General features: G+C 42.4%; 3 protein-coding genes across 3 annotated transcripts; all 3 read right to left on the reverse strand.

Annotated features, from left to right (window-relative positions):
- Positions 1-766: 766 nt before the first annotated feature.
- LOC149278185 (pulmonary surfactant-associated protein A-like) lies at positions 767-1,210 on the reverse strand. The gene has a single exon (XM_089502221.1). It carries the CDS (start codon positions 1,208-1,210, stop codon positions 767-769), a length of 444 nt encoding a protein of 147 aa, XP_089358347.1.
- A 6,499-nt stretch (positions 1,211-7,709) lies between these two features.
- On the reverse strand, positions 7,710-8,153 carry LOC149278186 (pulmonary surfactant-associated protein A-like). Its single transcript, XM_089502222.1, has one exon. The coding sequence runs from the start codon at positions 8,151-8,153 to the stop codon at positions 7,710-7,712; it is 444 nt and encodes a 147-aa protein (XP_089358348.1).
- A 6,226-nt stretch (positions 8,154-14,379) lies between these two features.
- On the reverse strand, positions 14,380-14,823 carry LOC149278187 (pulmonary surfactant-associated protein A-like). The gene has a single exon (XM_089502223.1). The coding sequence runs from the start codon at positions 14,821-14,823 to the stop codon at positions 14,380-14,382; it is 444 nt and encodes a 147-aa protein (XP_089358349.1).
- Between the last annotated feature and the right edge of the window lie 3,758 nt (positions 14,824-18,581).

Here is an 18,581-nt window from a genome sequence, read left to right on the forward strand (position 1 = left end):
GATATATTATATACACATACAGATATATTATATATACACATACTCATAGATACACATACAGATATATTATATACACACATATAGATACACATACAGATATATTTTATACACACACATAGATACACATACAGACATATTTTATACACACACATAGATACACATACAGATATATTATATATACACACATAGATACACATACAGATATATTATATACACACATATAGATACACATACAGATATATTTTATACACACACATAGATACACATACAGACATATTTTATACACACACATAGATACACATACAGATATATTATATATACACACATAGATACACATACAGATATATTATATATACACATATAGATACACATACAGATATATTTTATACACACACATAGATACACATACAGATATATTATATACACACACATAGATACACATACAGATATATTATATACACACACATAGATACACATACAGACATATTTTATACACACACATAGATACACATACAGATATATTATATACACACACATAGATACACATACAGATATATTTTATACACACATAGATACACATACAGACATATTTTATACACACACATAGATACACATACATGTGGTTGTGCACCATGATGGAGATAACAGTAATATGTTGATTAGATGATGGTAGAGGCTGTGAAGTTCTCCTTTATATTGTTAATGTAACAACGATATAATCTTATTAAAACCTTAATGTTTTAAATTTAAACTAATAATGTAGTCATCACAATGAAAATTCACACAAGACTATGTTCCTAGCGCCACAGGCCCGGTCGTTCCACTGTCCGATTTCCATCATCTCAGCACAGTTCTCACCCCTTTTTCCATCCGGTTGTTTCGGGTACCAGTTTTTATACCCAATTTTGTTCCCATTGAGATAAACAAAAACCCCTTCATCTTTAATGTCATTGATGCCAAGGAACACTCTCCTGTTAAAGGCTTTCGTAATCTGGGAGATGGCCGCGTTCTCGGCGCTGGTTTGGGGAGTCGGCAGCGTCCCCTGGAACTGTTCACAGTTGGCTTTTGCAGTGGCGTAATCAGCTTCCTTTCTGTTGCTCATGTATACTTTGTTCCCAGAGGAGATCGCTCCAGCTTCGAAGTAGAGAACTGCCAAACAGGACGAAACTATTTTAATATCCTCAAAGAAAACACTGTGAAGGTCAAACATCGGTGGGTTTCTCCAGAAGAAGCCTTGGGCTGTGCATAGCCAAAACAGATAATTTAACTGTTTAACGTTATTTAGGTCCTTCTCTCAGGAGAAACCAGCCAACATTGACCTTTCATAATGTATCGTTTATTAAACGAAGAGATATTTCAACTGATGATTTGGTTAAAAAAAAAACCTTTGGATAAAATATTCTTGGAAAGAACATCTGAATTGTTATGACATTTAGGAACGGAACCAGTCAGAGTTAACTGGCAACCAAGGGCCATAGCAGGAGGATGGACCATGTGGTCAAGACAATCCAGAACAAGTCATACCAGAGAGCAGAAAGACCAGGACAATTTGGGTTAGGATACCAGAGAGCATATAATAATGATGATGTCAGAATAAGACTACATGGTTTCTGGGTCTCAGGTGGGTCCTGAAGCATCAAACTTACCCTTCTGGAGGGATGCCAGCTTCTTCTCTAGAGCAGAAACCCTGCTCTCCAAATTTGTAACTTTTGTGTTCATGTTCGTATCTGCAATGGGCGCAATTCAAAATTAGTTTTGTTGATGGACCAAACTGAATCATGGATAGTGTTTAATAAACTCCAAGGTGACCTTCTGATGTACGTTGAGAAGGTCCTGGCTTTTCAGAGAGCCAACGCAGAACACGGCACGCAGGAGTCAGCGCCTTTTATATGAGCAGTTATTGATTATTCGCGGTATTTCATTGGACTTTTGACTTTTTCCTACGCTTATAGGATTCACGTTGTTGACTTTATAATGTTTTTCATAGCAGGGTAAGCTTTTTGGAGGAACTTGAAATCTAGAGAACTAGGTGAAATTTGAAAATGAATTATATATTTTTTTTTATTTTTGAATATTATTTTTATTATTATTATTATTTTTTTTTATTTTTTTTTAGTAATTTTGATTAGGATTTCTCCTATGGGATAGGGACCTCTGCAGAAAAAAGGCCAGAATCTACCCCCCTACTTCTAGAGGGGAGTCAAGGTTTTATAAATAAAAATATATTATTTTTTTTCTAGTGGTATGGCTATGAGGCGTTTCTAGTGGTTAGTGTATGAAATTCTCTTTTTTTATTATTTAGATTTTTATATTTTTGCACTGCTGACACTATGACCTCCACTGTAGCAGATCACACAGTGATCACGAAGCAGGGCACTGCAGTCCTGCATCTCTGACCCAGGCGAGGGTTCTCTGCAGTGTCTATATGGATCCCCTTGGATCTCTGCTCCTCCAATCAGTGCTTCCAGCGATGTCCACGCTGATACCAGTGTTTACCATGCATTATAGATTTGCCCTAAACCTTCAATGCTGAGTTTGCTTGTGATTTTTCAGTTGATCTATACCTGCATCATACCTGTTTCATGTGTTACTTATTAATACCTTCAAACACAAGGTTTGTATTTCTTTTTCATTTCATCTATACCTGCAATGCTGTGTTTTAATTTGTTGTTTATTTGCTCAATACGTGAATTACATGAGGAAAGAAAAGAGCATTTGGCACAGTGAAGGACAAATCGAAACTGGGGATGATAGGAGGGTGTTGACGAATTGCTATTTTGATTAAAGAAATATATCTCCGTGGTCTCTGTTTTTAGTTTTATATCAGGCATGGGTTTTTTGTATATTTGAGTCAGGACCTCGGATAAGATAAGGACCTGGAGTGTCTGGGATGTCTGAAGAGACAGAGGGCGAGTGCCTGGAGCAGGGCAGGAAAAGGGACACCTATTGGGTGGTGCGGCAGTTCTGTGAAGCCACCGATGCACTACAAACACACATAACAGAATTTCCAATGCTATTTACAGTTTATTAACAGATATACATAGCAGTGTAAATAGTGGCAGAAAATCCAGAAAAACTGCCATACTTTCTGTGCTTTGGATGGTTCTGGATTACTGAGCGGATGACTGGAACAGCCTCTCAGCAGAATACAACAACCAAAATGAAACATGCACAGAGAAGATATTTTTCATCCATCTATTCTCAAAATCCATCTTCCTCTGAACACTCAGAACTGTTTGATGATCCAAACAGTGCAGTGTAACAGCAGTAGCACATCGTCGTCATGGTGTCCGTCAGACAAAGCAGGACTCTGGATGTCAGGGAGTCGCTTTCAGAAGACGTTTCAGAAGACGTTTGAGAAGATGTTTTCAATGTCTCTGCCTGGGAAGTCTTGCTTGATGATTCCCCTCTGTCTAAGCTCGTTAAGCTTTCTCTAGGAAGCTTTTGAAGATGTCCCTCCAGAGGCTCCTGAGATTTAACAGGTTCCTCTCTGGGTAACGCATCCTTATTTTCCTTCCGAAGCCCACTCTGTGGTTTGAGATGCACCCGACTGTCTGTGCTGGCTGAGTGCTCCACAGGGAGATCTCGTAGATGTTTCTTCAGAGGGCTAGGCTGCTGAGATATAGCAGGTTTACCTCTGGATGATTTATGTCTCTCCTGTACACGTTCATCATTGAGTTTGGGAGGAGAAGGAATCTCCGAGCCACTTCGAATCATCTCCCGCATGTGGGTATTAGGAGACTGGGATGTTTTCATCAGTCCTACCCGTGAAGTCTTGCGTGAAGATTCATCGCTGTCTAAGCTCTTTAAGCTTTCTCCAGGCAGCTTTTGAAGATGTTCCTCCTGAGCGGAAGGCTCCTGAGACATGACAGGTTCCTCTCTGGGTAACGCATCCCTATTTTTCTTCCCACGCCCACTCTGTTGTTTGAGATGCACCCCACTGTCTGTGCTGGTTGAGGGCTCCACAGGTAGATCTCGTAGATGTTTCTTCAGAGGGTAAGGCTGCTGAGATATAGCAGGTTTACCTCTGGATGATTTATGCCTCAATTTCCTCCTACTCTCCCGTACTCGTTCATCATTGGGGTTGGGTTGTTCTCTGCTGATGGAACGTGTTTCTGGAGGGGAAGGTATCTCAGGGGGCACTACAGTTGCATTTATAGAGTTCTGGACCAGAATTGGTCGATCTGAGCAACTACGAAGCGTCTCCAGCATGTGGCTATGAATACGTTCCCCCGTCTCGGGATCCAAGAATGGGGTTGGGTGGAACCTCATATGTGTCTTGCGTGAAGATTCACGGCTGTCTAAGCTCTTTAAGCTTTCCCTAGGGAGCTTTTGAAGATGTTCCTCCAGAGGGGAAGGCTCCTGAGACATAACAGGTTCCTCTCTGGGTAACTCATCCCCATTTTTCTTCTTCCCACGCCCACTCTGTTGTTTCAGAAGCACCCCACTGTCTGCGCTGGTTGAGGGCTCCACAGGCAGATCTCGTAGGTGTTTCTTCAGAGGGGTAGGCTGCTGAGATATAGCAGGTTTACCTCTGGATGATTTATGTCTCTCCTGTACGCGTTCATCATTGAAGTTGGGAGGAGAAGGAGTATCCGAGCCACTTCGAATTATCTCAAGCATGTGGGTATTAAAAAATTCCCATGTCTCGGGATCCAGCTTTATCTGTTCAGGAGCTTCAGGAACTTCCTGTGAGAACGCTGGGATATTTCCCTCCACGTCTCTGGTTTTCGTCTCTGACATTTTGTTACCTTTGGCTTCCACTTCACCAAGGTGAGTAAAATCGTCAGATGTCAGGGTGGGTGACGGGTCACTGGTTTGAGAAGACCGGGATGTTTTTAACAGTCCCGCCTTTGAAGTCTTGCGGCTGTCTAAGCTTTTTACATGCTCTCTTGGGAACTTTTGAAGATGTTCCTCCAGAGGGGAAGGCTCCTGAGATATAACAGGTTCCTCTCTGGGTAACGCATCCCTATTTTTCTTCCCACGCCCACTCTGTTGTTTGAGAAGCTCCCCACTGTCTGCGCTGGTTGAGGGCTCCACAGGGAGATCTCGTAGAGGTTTCCTCAGAGGGTTAGGCTGCTGAGATATAGCAGGTTTACCTCTGGATAATTTGTGTCTCAATTTCTCCCCACTCGGGGCCAGTAAATCTAGTCTTCGGTTGAGGATCCCCAGTTTCTCCTGTACATGTTCATCATTGAGGTTGGGAGGAGAAGGAATCTCCGAGCCACTTCGAATCATCTCCCGCATGTGGGTATTAAAACATTCCCTCGTCTCGGGATCCAGCTTTAGCTGTTCTTTAGCTTTAGGAACTTCCTGTGAGAACGCTGGGATTTTCTTGCGTGAAGATTCACCGCTGTCTAAGCTCTTTAAGCTTTCCCTAGGGAGCTTTTGAAGATGTTCCTCCAGAGGGGAAGGCTCCTGAGATATAACAGGTTCCTCTCTGGGTAACGCATCCCTATTTTTCTTCCCACGCCCACTCTGTTGTTTGAGAAGCTCCCCACTGTCTGTGCTGGTTGAGGGCTCCACAGGGAGATCTCGTAGCGGTTTCTTCAGAGGGTAAGGCTGCTGAGATATAGCAGGTTTACCTCTGGATGATTTATGCCTCAATTTCTCCCCACTCTGCTGCTGTAAAGTTGGTCTTCGGGGGAGGGTCTCCAGTGTCTCCTGTATAGCAGGTTTACCTCTGGATGATTTACGTCTCTCCTGTACGCGTTCATCATTGAGGTTGGGAGGAGAAGGAATCTCCGAGCCACTTCGAATCATCTCCCTCAAGTGGTTATTAAGAAATTCCCTCATCTCGGGATCCAGCTTTATCTGTTCAGGAGCTTCAGGAACTTCCTGTGAGAACGCTGGGATATTTCCCTCCACGTCTCTGTTTGTCATCTCTGACATAATGTTGTCTTTGGCTTCTACTTCACCAAGGTGAGTAAAATCGTCGCAGACGTTTTGTACGTCGTGTGATACACGGCCAACTCTATAAAGAAAGAAACAATGAATTCAGGATGTTGGTTCTCCATAGACAATAATGCTACACATGGGCACGGCCGATCTAGCAGCAACTCTATCAATATAGAGGCTCACAAATAATGAAATTCAAATTTCTTGCCCAAAAAGCAGCTGCCTTGGAAGCGAGATTCAATACAAAATACAAAGAAAGGTGAGGTATGTACAAATAAAAGGTGAGAGGGGCCGGCACATTTTTCTCTTGCTCTATGACCTTAAACCTTCATTGACTCCCCAGCCTTAAGTTCAGGGTGATGTGACTTACCTGTGAGTATCCATGTGTCTGTCTTACTCTCAGAATGTTGTGTTCATATAGCCTGTGCCCCATTGTGACATCATAGCTTCACATGTCATTGTGAAATCATCACTAGGCACAGGCAGAATCTTCATGCCTTTGTGACATCATCACTAGGCACAGCCAGAATCTTCAAATCTCTGTGACAGTATTACAAAGCACAGCTGAGAGCTTCAAATGTCTTTCTGATCATCACTAGACACATCCAGAATCTTCACCACTTTGTGACATCATCACCTATACCTTAAAAGAGAAGTCTGATGGAATTGTGTTTTCTTTAATCATAATTATAAATGTCACCCCCATTAATGTATTATATTATTACACAAACAAGGGGGTTTCTTTCTCATGGATCCAATAAAGTGCATAAAGGTATCTTGTTTAAATGCTCTTTATTATATCTACAGCTTTCTATCACCAACAAATATATATTTCTATAAGCTTTATATACACACACATCTATACATATACAGATGTATGACGCTGGCTTCTGTACCAGCATGATGTCATCACCTGGGCGGGGCTGGCAGGTACATGAAAAGACAGTTGACGGTTGTTTTTCTTTGTAACCGTTAGCAGACAGTATAATAAAAGCATCAGTTACGTATTGGAATGGTCATTGCATCATTACGTCATAACACACATACACATATATTATATATATACATACTCATAGATACACATACAGATATATTATATATACACACACATAATTACACATACAGATATATTATATATACACACATAGATACACATACAGATATATTATATATACACACACATAATTACACATACAGGTATATTATATATACACACACATATAGATACACACACAGACCTATTATATATACACACACATAATTACACATACAGATATATTATATATACACACATAGATACACATACATATATATTATATATACACACATAGATACACATACAGATATATTATATATACACACACATAATTACACATACAGATATATTATATATACACACATAGATACACATACATATATATTATATATACACACACATAGATACACATACATATATATTATATATACACACATAGATACACATATAGATATATTATATATACACACACATAGATACACATACAGATATATTATATACACACACATAGATACACATACAGATATATTATATACACACACATAGATACACATACAGACATATTTTATACACACACATAGATACACATACAGACATATTTTATACACACACATAGATACACATACATGTGGTTGTGCACCATGATGGAGATAACAGTAATATGTTGATTAGATGATGGTAGAGGCTGTGAAGTTCTCCTTTATATTGTTAATGTAACAACGATATAATCTTATTAAAACCTTAATGTTTTAAATTTAAACTAATAATGTAGTCATCACAATGAAAATTCACACAAGACTATGTTCCTAGCGCCACAGGCCCGGTCGTTCCACTGTCCGATTTCCATCATCTCAGCGCAGTTCTCACCCCTTTTTCCATCCGGTTGTTTCGGGTACCAGTTTTTATACCCAATTTTGTTCCCATTGAGATAAACAAAAACCCCTTCATCTTTAATGTCATTGATGCCAAGGAACACTCTCCTGTTAAAGGCTTTCGTAATCTGGGAGATGGCCGCGTTCTCGGCGCTGGTTTGGGGAGTCGGCAGCGTCCCCTGGAACTGTTCACAGTTGGCTTTTGCAGTGGCGTAATCAGCTTCCTTTTTGTTGCTCATGTATACTTTGTTCCCAGAGGAGATCGCTCCAGCTTCGAAGTAGAGAACTGCCAAACAGGACGAAACTATTTTAATATCCTCAAAGAAAACACTGTGAAGGTCAAACATCGGTGGGTTTCTCCAGAAGAAGCCTTGGGCTGTGCATAGCCAAAACAGATAATTTAACTGTTTAACGTTATTTAGGTCCTTCTCTCAGGAGAAACCAGCCAACATTGACCTTTCATAATGTATCGTTTATTAAACGAAGAGATATTTCAACTGATGATTTGGTTAAAAAAAAAACCTTTGGATAAAATATTCTTGGAAAGAACATCTGAATTGTTATGACATTTAGGAACGGAACCAGTCAGAGTTAACTGGCAACCAAGGGCCATAGCAGGAGGATGGACCATGTGGTCAAGACAATCCAGAACAAGTCATACCAGAGAGCAGAAAGACCAGGACAATTTGGGTTAGGATACCAGAGAGCATATAATAATGATGATGTCAGAATAAGACTACATGGTTTCTGGGTCTCAGGTGGGTCCTGAAGCATCAAACTTACCCTTCTGGAGGGATGCCAGCTTCTTCTCTAGAGCAGAAACCCTGCTCTCCAAATTTGTAACTTTTGTGTTCATGTTCGTATCTGCAATGGGCGCAATTCAAAATTAGTTTTGTTGATGGACCAAACAGAATCATGGATAGTGTTTAATAAACTCCAAGGTGACCTTCTGATGTACGTTGAGAAGGTCCTGGCTTTTCAGAGAGCCAACGCAGAACACGGCACGCAGGAGTCAGCGCCTTTTATATGAGCAGTTATTGATTATTCGCGGTATTTCATTGGACTTTTGACTTTTTCCTACGCTTATAGGATTCACGTTGTTGACTTTATAATGTTTTTCATAGCAGGGTAAGCTTTTTGGAGGAACTTGAAATCTAGAGAACTAGGTGAAATTTGAAAATGAATTATATATATTTTTTTATTTTTGAATATTATTTTTATTATTATTATTATTTTTTTTATTTTTTTTTAGTAATTTTGATTAGGATTTCTCCTATGGGATAGGGACCTCTGCAGAAAAATGGCCAGAATCTACCCCCCTACTTCTAGAGGGGAGTCAAGGTTTTATAAATAAAAATATATTATTTTTTTTCTAGTGGTATGGCTATGAGGCGTTTCTAGTGGTTAGTGTATGAAATTCTCTTTTTTTATTATTTAGATTTTTATATTTTTGCACTGCTGACACTATGACCTCCACTGTAGCAGATCACACAGTGATCACGAAGCAGGGCACTGCAGTCCTGCATCTCTGACCCAGGCGAGGGTTCTCTGCAGTGTCTATATGGATCCCCTTGGATCTCTGCTCCTCCAATCAGTGCTTCCAGCGATGTCCACGCTGATACCAGTGTTTACCATGCATTATAGATTTGCCCTAAACCTTCAATGCTGAGTTTGCTTGTGATTTTTCAGTTGATCTATACCTGCATCATACCTGTTTCATGTGTTACTTATTAATACCTTCAAACACAAGGTTTGTATTTCTTTTTCATTTCATCTATACCTGCAATGCTGTGTTTTAATTTGTTGTTTATTTGCTCAATACGTGAATTACATGAGGAAAGAAAAGAGCATTTGGCACAGTGAAGGACAAATCGAAACTGGGGATGATAGGAGGGTGTCGACGAATTGCTATTTTGATTAAAGAAATATATCTCCGTGGTCTCTGTTTTTAGTTTTATATCAGGCATGGGTTTTTTGTATATTTGAGTCAGGACCTCGGATAAGATAAGGACCTGGAGTGTCTGGGATGTCTGAAGAGACAGAGGGCGAGTGCCTGGAGCAGGGCAGGAAAAGGGACACCTATTGGGTGGTGCGGCAGTTCTGTGAAGCCACCGATGCACTACAAACACACATAACAGAATTTCCAATGCTATTTACAGTTTATTAACAGATATACATAGCAGTGTAAATAGTGGCAGAAAATCCAGAAAAACTGCCATACTTTCTGTGCTTTGGATGGTTCTGGATTACTGAGCGGATGACTGGAACAGCCTCTCAGCAGAATACAACAACCAAAATGAAACATGCACAGAGAAGATATTTTTCATCCGTCTATTCTCAAAATCCATCTTCCTCTGAACACTCAGAACTGTTTGATGATCCAAACAGTGCAGTGCAACAGCAGTAGCACATGTTCGTCACGGTGTCCGTCAGACAAAGCAGGACTCTGGATGTCAGGGAGTCGCTTTCAGAAGACGTTTCAGAAGACGTTTGAGAAGATGTTTTCAATGGCTCTGCCTGGGAAGTCTTGCTTGATGATTCCCCTCTGTCTAAGCTCGTTAAGCTTTCTCTAGGAAGCTTTTGAAGATGTCCCTCCAGAGGCTCCTGAGATTTAACAGGTTCCTCTCTGGGTAACGCATCCTTATTTTCCTTCCGAAGCCCACTCTTTTGTGTGAGATGCACCCGACTGTCTGTGCTGGTTGAGTGCTCCACAGGGAGATCTCGTAGATGTTTCTTCAGAGGGTTAGGCTGCTGAGATATAGCAGGTTTACCTCTGGATGATTTATGTCTCTCCTGTACACGTTCATCATTGAGTTTGGGAGGAGAAGGAATCTCCGAGCCACTTCGAATCATCTCCCGCATGTGGGTATTAGGAGACTGGGATGTTTTCATCAGTCCTACCCGTGAAGTCTTGCGTGAAGATTCATCGCTGTCTAAGCTCTTTAAGCTTTCTCCAGGCAGCTTTTGAAGATGTTCCTCCTGAGCGAAAGGCTCCTGAGACATGACAGGTTCCTCTCTGGGTAACGCATCCCTATTTTTCTTCCCACGCCCACTCTGTTGTTTGAGATGCACCCCACTGTCTGTGCTGGTTGAGGGCTCCACAGGTAGATCTCGTAGATGTTTCTTCAGAGGGTAAGGCTGCTGAGATATAGCAGGTTTACCTCTGGATGATTTATGCCTCAATTTCCTCCTACTCTCCCGTACTCGTTCATCATTGGGGTTGGGTTGTTCTCTGCTGATGGAACGTGTTTCTGGAGGGGAAGGTATCTCAGGGGGCACTACAGTTGCATTTATAGAGTTCTGGACCAGAATTGGTCGATCTGAGCAACTACGAAGCGTCTCCAGCATGTGGCTATGAATACGTTCCCCCGTCTCGGGATCCAAGAATGGGGTTGGGTGGAACCTCATATGTGTCTTGCGTGAAGATTCACGGCTGTCTAAGCTCTTTAAGCTTTCCCTAGGGAGCTTTTGAAGATGTTCCTCCAGAGGGGAAGGCTCCTGAGACATAACAGGTTCCTCTCTGGGTAACTCATCCCCATTTTTCTTCTTCCCACGCCCACTCTGTTGTTTCAGAAGCACCCCACTGTCTGCGCTGGTTGAGGGCTCCACAGGCAGATCTCGTAGGTGTTTCTTCAGAGGGGTAGGCTGCTGAGATATAGCAGGTTTACCTCTGGATGATTTATGTCTCTCCTGTACGCGTTCATCATTGAAGTTGGGAGGAGAAGGAGTATCCGAGCCACTTCGAATTATCTCAAGCATGTGGGTATTAAAAAATTCCCATGTCTCGGGATCCAGCTTTATCTGTTCAGGAGCTTCAGGAACTTCCTGTGAGAACGCTGGGATATTTCCCTCCACGTCTCTGGTTTTCGTCTCTGACATTTTGTTACCTTTGGCTTCCACTTCACCAAGGTGAGTAAAATCGTCAGATTTCAGGGTGGGTGACGGGTCACTGGTTTGAGAAGACCGGGATGTTTTTAACAGTCCCGCCTTTGAAGTCTTGCGGCTGTCTAAGCTTTTTACATGCTCTCTTGGGAACTTTTGAAGATGTTCCTCCAGAGGGGAAGGCTCCTGAGATATAACAGGTTCCTCTCTGGGTAACGCATCCCTATTTTTCTTCCCACGCCCACTCTGTTGTTTGAGAAGCTCCCCACTGTCTGCGCTGGTTGAGGGCTCCACAGGGAGATCTCGTAGAGGTTTCTTCAGAGGGTTAGGCTGCTGAGATATAGCAGGTTTACCTCTGGATAATTTGTGTCTCAATTTCTCCCCACTCGGGGCCAGTAAATCTAGTCTTCGGTTGAGGATCCCCAGTTTCTCCTGTACATGTTCATCATTGAGGTTGGGAGGAGAAGGAATCTCCGAGCCACTTCGAATCATCTCCCGCATGTGGGTATTAAAACATTCCCTCGTCTCGGGATCCAGCTTTAGCTGTTCTTTAGCTTTAGGAACTTCCTGTGAGAACGCTGGGATTTTCTTGCGTGAAGATTCACCGCTGTCTAAGCTCTTTAAGCTTTCCCTAGGGAGCTTTTGAAGATGTTCCTCCAGAGGGGAAGGCTCCTGAGATATAACAGGTTCCTCTCTGGGTAACGCATCCCTATTTTTCTTCCCACGCCCACTCTGTTGTTTGAGAAGCTCCCCACTGTCTGTGCTGGTTGAGGGCTCCACAGGGAGATCTCGTAGCGGTTTCTTCAGAGGGTAAGGCTGCTGAGATATAGCAGGTTTACCTCTGGATGATTTATGCCTCAATTTCTCCCCACTCTGCTGCTGTAAAGTTGGTCTTCGGGGGAGGGTCTCCAGTGTCTCCTGTATAGCAGGTTTACCTCTGGATGATTTACGTCTCTCCTGTACGCGTTCATCATTGAGGTTGGGAGGAGAAGGAATCTCCGAGCCACTTCGAATCATCTCCCTCAAGTGGTTATTAAGAAATTCCCTCATCTCGGGATCCAGCTTTATCTGTTCAGGAGCTTCAGGAACTTCCTGTGAGAACGCTGGGATATTTCCCTCCACGTCTCTGTTTGTCATCTCTGACATAATGTTGTCTTTGGCTTCTACTTCACCAAGGTGAGTAAAATCGTCGCAGACGTTTTGTACGTCGTGTGATACACGGCCAACTCTATAAAGAAAGAAACAATGAATTCAGGATGTTGGTTCTCCATAGACAATAATGCTACACATGGGCACGGCCGATCTAGCAGCAACTCTATCAATATAGAGGCTCACAAATAATGAAATTCAAATTTCTTGCCCAAAAAGCAGCTGCCTTGGAAGCGAGATTCAATACAAAATACAAAGAAAGGTGAGGTATGTACAAATAAAAGGTGAGAGGGGCCGGCACATTTTTCTCTTGCTCTATGACCTTAAACCTTCATTGACTCCCCAGCCTTAAGTTCAGGGTGATGTGACTTACCTGTGAGTATCCATGTGTCTGTCTTACTCTCAGAATGTTGTGTTCATATAGCCTGTGCCCCATTGTGACATCATAGCTTCACATGTCATTGTGAAATCATCACTAGGCACAGGCAGAATCTTCATGCCTTTGTGACATCATCACTAGGCACAGCCAGAATCTTCAAATCTCTGTGACAGTATTACAAAGCACAGCTGAGAGCTTCAAATGTCTTTCTGATCATCACTAGACACATCCAGAATCTTCACCACTTTGTGACATCATCACCTATACCTTAAAAGAGAAGTCTGATGGAATTGTGTTTTCTTTAATCATAATTATAAATGTCACCCCCATTAATGTATTATATTATTACACAAACAAGGGGGTTTCTTTCTCATGGATCCAATAAAGTGCATAAAGGTATCTTGTTTAAATGCTCTTTATTATATCTACAGCTTTCTATCACCAACAAATATATATTTCTATAAGCTTTATATACACACACATCTATACATATACAGATGTATGACGCTGGCTTCTGTACCAGCATGATGTCATCACCTGGGCGGGGCTGGCAGGTACATGAAAAGACAGTTGACGGTTGTTTTTCTTTGTAACCGTTAGCAGACAGTATAATAAAAGCATCAGTTACGTATTGGAATGGTCATTGCATCATTACGTCATAACACACATACACATATATTATATATATATACACATACTCATAGATACACATACAGATATATATACACACACATAATTACACATACAGATATATTATATATACACATACAGATATATTATATACACACACACATAGATACACATACAGATATATTATATATACACATAGATACACAGATAGATATATTATATATACACATATAGATACACATACAGATATATTATATATACACATATAGATACACATACAGATATATTTTATACACACACATAGATATACATACAGATATATTATATACACACACATAGATACACATACAGACATATTTTATACACACACATAGATACACATACATGTGGTTGTGCACCATGATGGAGATAACAGTAATATGTTGATTAGATGATGGTAGAGGCTGTGAAGTTCTCCTTTATATTGTTAATGTAACAACGATATCATCTTATTAAAACCTTAATGTTTTAAATTGAAACTAATAATGTAGTCATCACAATGAAAATTCACACAAGACTATGTTCCTAGCGCCACAGGCCCGGTCGTTCCACTGTCCGATTTCCATCATCTCAGCGCAGTTCTCACCCCTTTTTCCATCCGGTTGTTTCGGGTACCAGTTTTTATACCCAATTTTGTTCCCATTGAGATAAACAAAAACCCCTTCATCTTTAATGTCATTGATGCCAAGGAACACTCTCCTGTTAAAGGCTTTCGTAATCTGGGAGATGGCCGCGTTCTCGGCGCTGGTTTGGGGAGTCGGCAGCGTCCCCTGGAACTGTTCACAGTTGGCTTTTGCAGTGGCGTAATCAGCTTCCTTTCTGTTGCTCATGTATACTTTGTTCCCAGAGGAGATCGCTCCAGCTTCGAAGTAGAGAACTGCCAAACAGGACGAAACTATTTTAATATCCTCAAAGAAAACACTGTGAAGGTCAAACATCGGTGGGTTTCTCCAGAAGAAGCCTTGGGCTGTGCATAGCCAAAACAGATAATTTAACTGTTTAACGTTATTTAGGTCCTTCTCTCAGGAGAAACCAGCCAACATTGACCTTTCATAATGTATCGTTTATTAAACGAAGAGATATTTCAACTGATGATTTGGTTAAAAAAAAAACCTTTGGATAAAATATTCTTGGAAAGAACATCTGAATTGTTATGACATTTAGGAACGGAACCAGTCAGAGTTAACTGGCAACCAAGGGCCATAGCAGGAGGATGGACCATGTGGTCAAGACAATCCAGAACAAGTCATACCAGAGAGCAGAAAGACCAGGACAATTTGGGTTAGGATACCAGAGAGCATATAATAATGATGATGTCAGAATAAGACTACATGGTTTCTGGGTCTCAGGTGGGTCCTGAAGCATCAAACTTACCCTTCTGGAGGGATGCCAGCTTCTTCTCTAGAGCAGAAACCCTGCTCTCCAAATTTGTAACTTTTGTGTTCATGTTCGTATCTGCAATGGGCGCAATTCAAAATTAGTTTTGTTGATGGACCAAACTGAATCATGGATAGTGTTTAATAAACTCCAAGGTGACCTTCTGATGTACGTTGAGAAGGTCCTGGCTTTTCAGAGAGCCAACGCAGAACATGGCACGCAGGAGTCAGCGCCTTTTATATGAGCAGTTATTGATTATTCGCGGTATTTCATTGGACTTTTGACTTTTTCCTACGCTTATAGGATTCACGTTGTTGACTTTATAATGTTTTTCATAGCAGGGTAAGCTTTTTGGAGGAACTTGAAATCTAGAGAACTAGGTGAAATTTGAAAATGAATTATATATTTTTTTTTATTTTTGAATATTATTTTTATTATTATTATTTTTTTTTTTATTTTTTTTTAGTAATTTTGATTAGGATTTCTCCTATGGGATAGGGACCTCTGCAGAAAAAAGGCCAGAATCTACCCCCCTACTTCTAGAGGGGAGTCAAGGTTTTATAAATAAAAATATATTCTTTTTTTTCTAGTGGTATGGCTATGAGGCGTTTCTAGTGGTTAGTGTATGAAATTCTCTTTTTTTATTATTTAGATTTTTATATTTTTGCACTGCTGACACTATGACCTCCACTGTAGCAGATCACACAGTGATCACGAAGCAGGGCACTGCAGTCCTGCATCTCTGACCCAGGCGAGGGTTCTCTGCAGTGTCTATATGGATCCCCTTGGATCTCTGCTCCTCCAATCAGTGCTTCCAGCGATGTCCACGCTGATACCAGTGTTTACCATGCATTATAGATTTGCCCTAAACCTTCAATGCTGAGTTTGCTTGTGATTTTTCAGTTGATCTATACCTGCATCATACCTGTTTCATGTGTTACTTATTAATACCTTCAAACACAAGGTTTGTATTTCTTTTTCATTTCATCTATACCTGCAATGCTGTGTTTTAATTTGTTGTTTATTTGCTCAATACGTGAATTACATGAGGAAAGAAAAGAGCATTTGGCACAGTGAAGGACAAATCGAAACTGGGGATGATAGGAGGGTGTCGACGAATTGCTATTTTGATTAAAGAAATATATCTCCGTGGTCTCTGTTTTTAGTTTTATATCAGGCATGGGTTTTTTGTATATTTGAGTCAGGACCTCGGATAAGATAAGGACCTGGAGTGTCTGGGATGTCTGAAGAGACAGAGGGCGAGTGCCTGGAGCAGGGCAGGAAAAGGGACACCTATTGGGTGGTGCGGCAGTTCTGTGAAGCCACCGATGCACTACAAACACACATAACAGAATTTCCAATGCTATTTACAGTTTATTAACAGATATACATAGCAGTGTAAATAGTGGCAGAAAATCCAGAAAAACTGCCATACTTTCTGTGCTTTGGATGGTTCTGGATTACTGAGCGGATGACTGGAACAGTGTAACGATTATGGTGAGGTAGGACCCCAGATGGCAGAGTTAGCCAGGCCAAACAGGAACCAGAAAGTCAGAGAACCAACCGGGTCAGACAGGTAATCAGGATAAGCCAAATCAGAATCCAGAGACGAGGTCAACAAGCCGAATCAAATACCAGACGAACAGGAATCAGGAGCCAAATCAGGAGACAGGAACGAAGTCAGCAAGCCGGGTCAAACGAAGAAATAGTCACAGCAACTCGTACAGAAAAACCACAGAATACACCAACCAAGGGTGAACCAGAAGAGGAAGTCCAGGTTTAAATAGGGACAGGTGGAGGTGTGTCCTGCATTAAGGAGGTCACCCGAGGCTATAAGAACACGTTACGTATGTAACGTGTAATATTACTTTTTGGCCACACGGTGGCGCTGTGCTACCTGTTTGCCGCGTGGTCGGCCACGCGGTGAAGACGCCGACCGGGTAGCGGTGGTACTAGCTGCCCGGGAAGCCGGCTGAGGAGGCAGCGTCGCGGGACCAGCCACGGCGCGGGACCGGAGAGGCAGGTAAGTCCTTACAGTACCCCCCCCTCGAGAACCGCCCGAAGGGCGACCAGGACCCCTGCCAGGCCTCCCGGGGTATTTGGAATGGAAGAGGCGAACCAGCCGAGGCGCGCGGACTTCGGAGGCGGGCACCCAAGATCTTTCTTCAGGTCCATAACCCTTCCAGTGAACCAGATATTGCAGAGCACCCCGGAAGATGCGGGAATCGAGGATGGAACGGATCTCGTAGTTCTCCGAGGAAGTGACAGAAACGGGACCAGGGCTGGCCAGAGAACGAGTAAAACGGGAGAACAACACTGGCTTCAGGAGGGAGACATGAAACGTGCGAGGAATACGAAGGTTACGTGGCAGGTTCAGTTCATATGTGACAGGGTTGATACGGCGGAGGATGGAGTATGGTCCAATAAAGCACGGTGCTAGTTTTTGCGAAGGACAGCGAAGGCGTATGTGACGGGTAGAGAGCCACACCTTGTCTCCAGGCATATAGGAAGGGGCAGGTAACCTTTTACGGTCATAATACCTCTTTTGTGTCTGAGAAGCAGCTATGGACGCAGAGCGGACAGAGGACCAAACAGAAGACAGGTGTTTTAGGTGTGCGTCCAAAGCAGGTACCCCTACCTCTGGGGTGTCTGTAGGCAAAACAACCGGGTGGAAACCGTAGACACAATAAAAGGGAGTGTGTTGGGTGGAGCCTTGCACGGAGTTATTGAGGGCGAACTCCGCAAGCGGGAGGAGGTCAGCCCAGTCGTTCTGGTTGTCGTTAACAAAAGCTCGTAGATATTGTTCAAGGCGCTGATTAGAACGTTCCGCTGCCCCGTTGGTTTGGGGGTGATAAGCCGTGGAAAAGGACAGGGTGATATCTATGGCTTTACAGAAGGACCTCCAGAACCGGGAGATGAACTGGACTCCACGGTCAGATACGATGTCCTGGGGAATTCCGTGGAGTCTAACAACTTCTCTCATGAAGATGTCCGCGAGTTCTCTGGCTGAGGGTAGTTTAACTAGCGGAACAAAATGAACCATCCTGGAAAAGCGGTCCACGATGGTGAGTATGGTGGTTGTAGCGGCGAGATAGAGGAAGTTCCACTATGAAGTCCATGGCAATATGGGTCCAGGGACGACAAGGCACCGGAAGGGGCCGTAGGTGACCAGCTGGAGGAGTCCTGGGGGTCTTGGTAGTGGCACATATGCGGCAGGATCTGAGGTAATCAGCCACGTCTTGTCTCCAGGAGGGCCACCAAAAACGGAGGCCTAGGGCCTGGCAGGTGCGTCGAAGACCAAGGTGGCCAGAAAACTTTG

Source organism: Sceloporus occidentalis, unplaced genomic scaffold, assembly GCF_023333645.1.
Source record: "Sceloporus occidentalis isolate IW3139 unplaced genomic scaffold, rSceOcc1.0.p SCAF_198, whole genome shotgun sequence".
Lineage (NCBI taxonomy): Eukaryota > Metazoa > Chordata > Lepidosauria > Squamata > Phrynosomatidae > Sceloporus > Sceloporus occidentalis.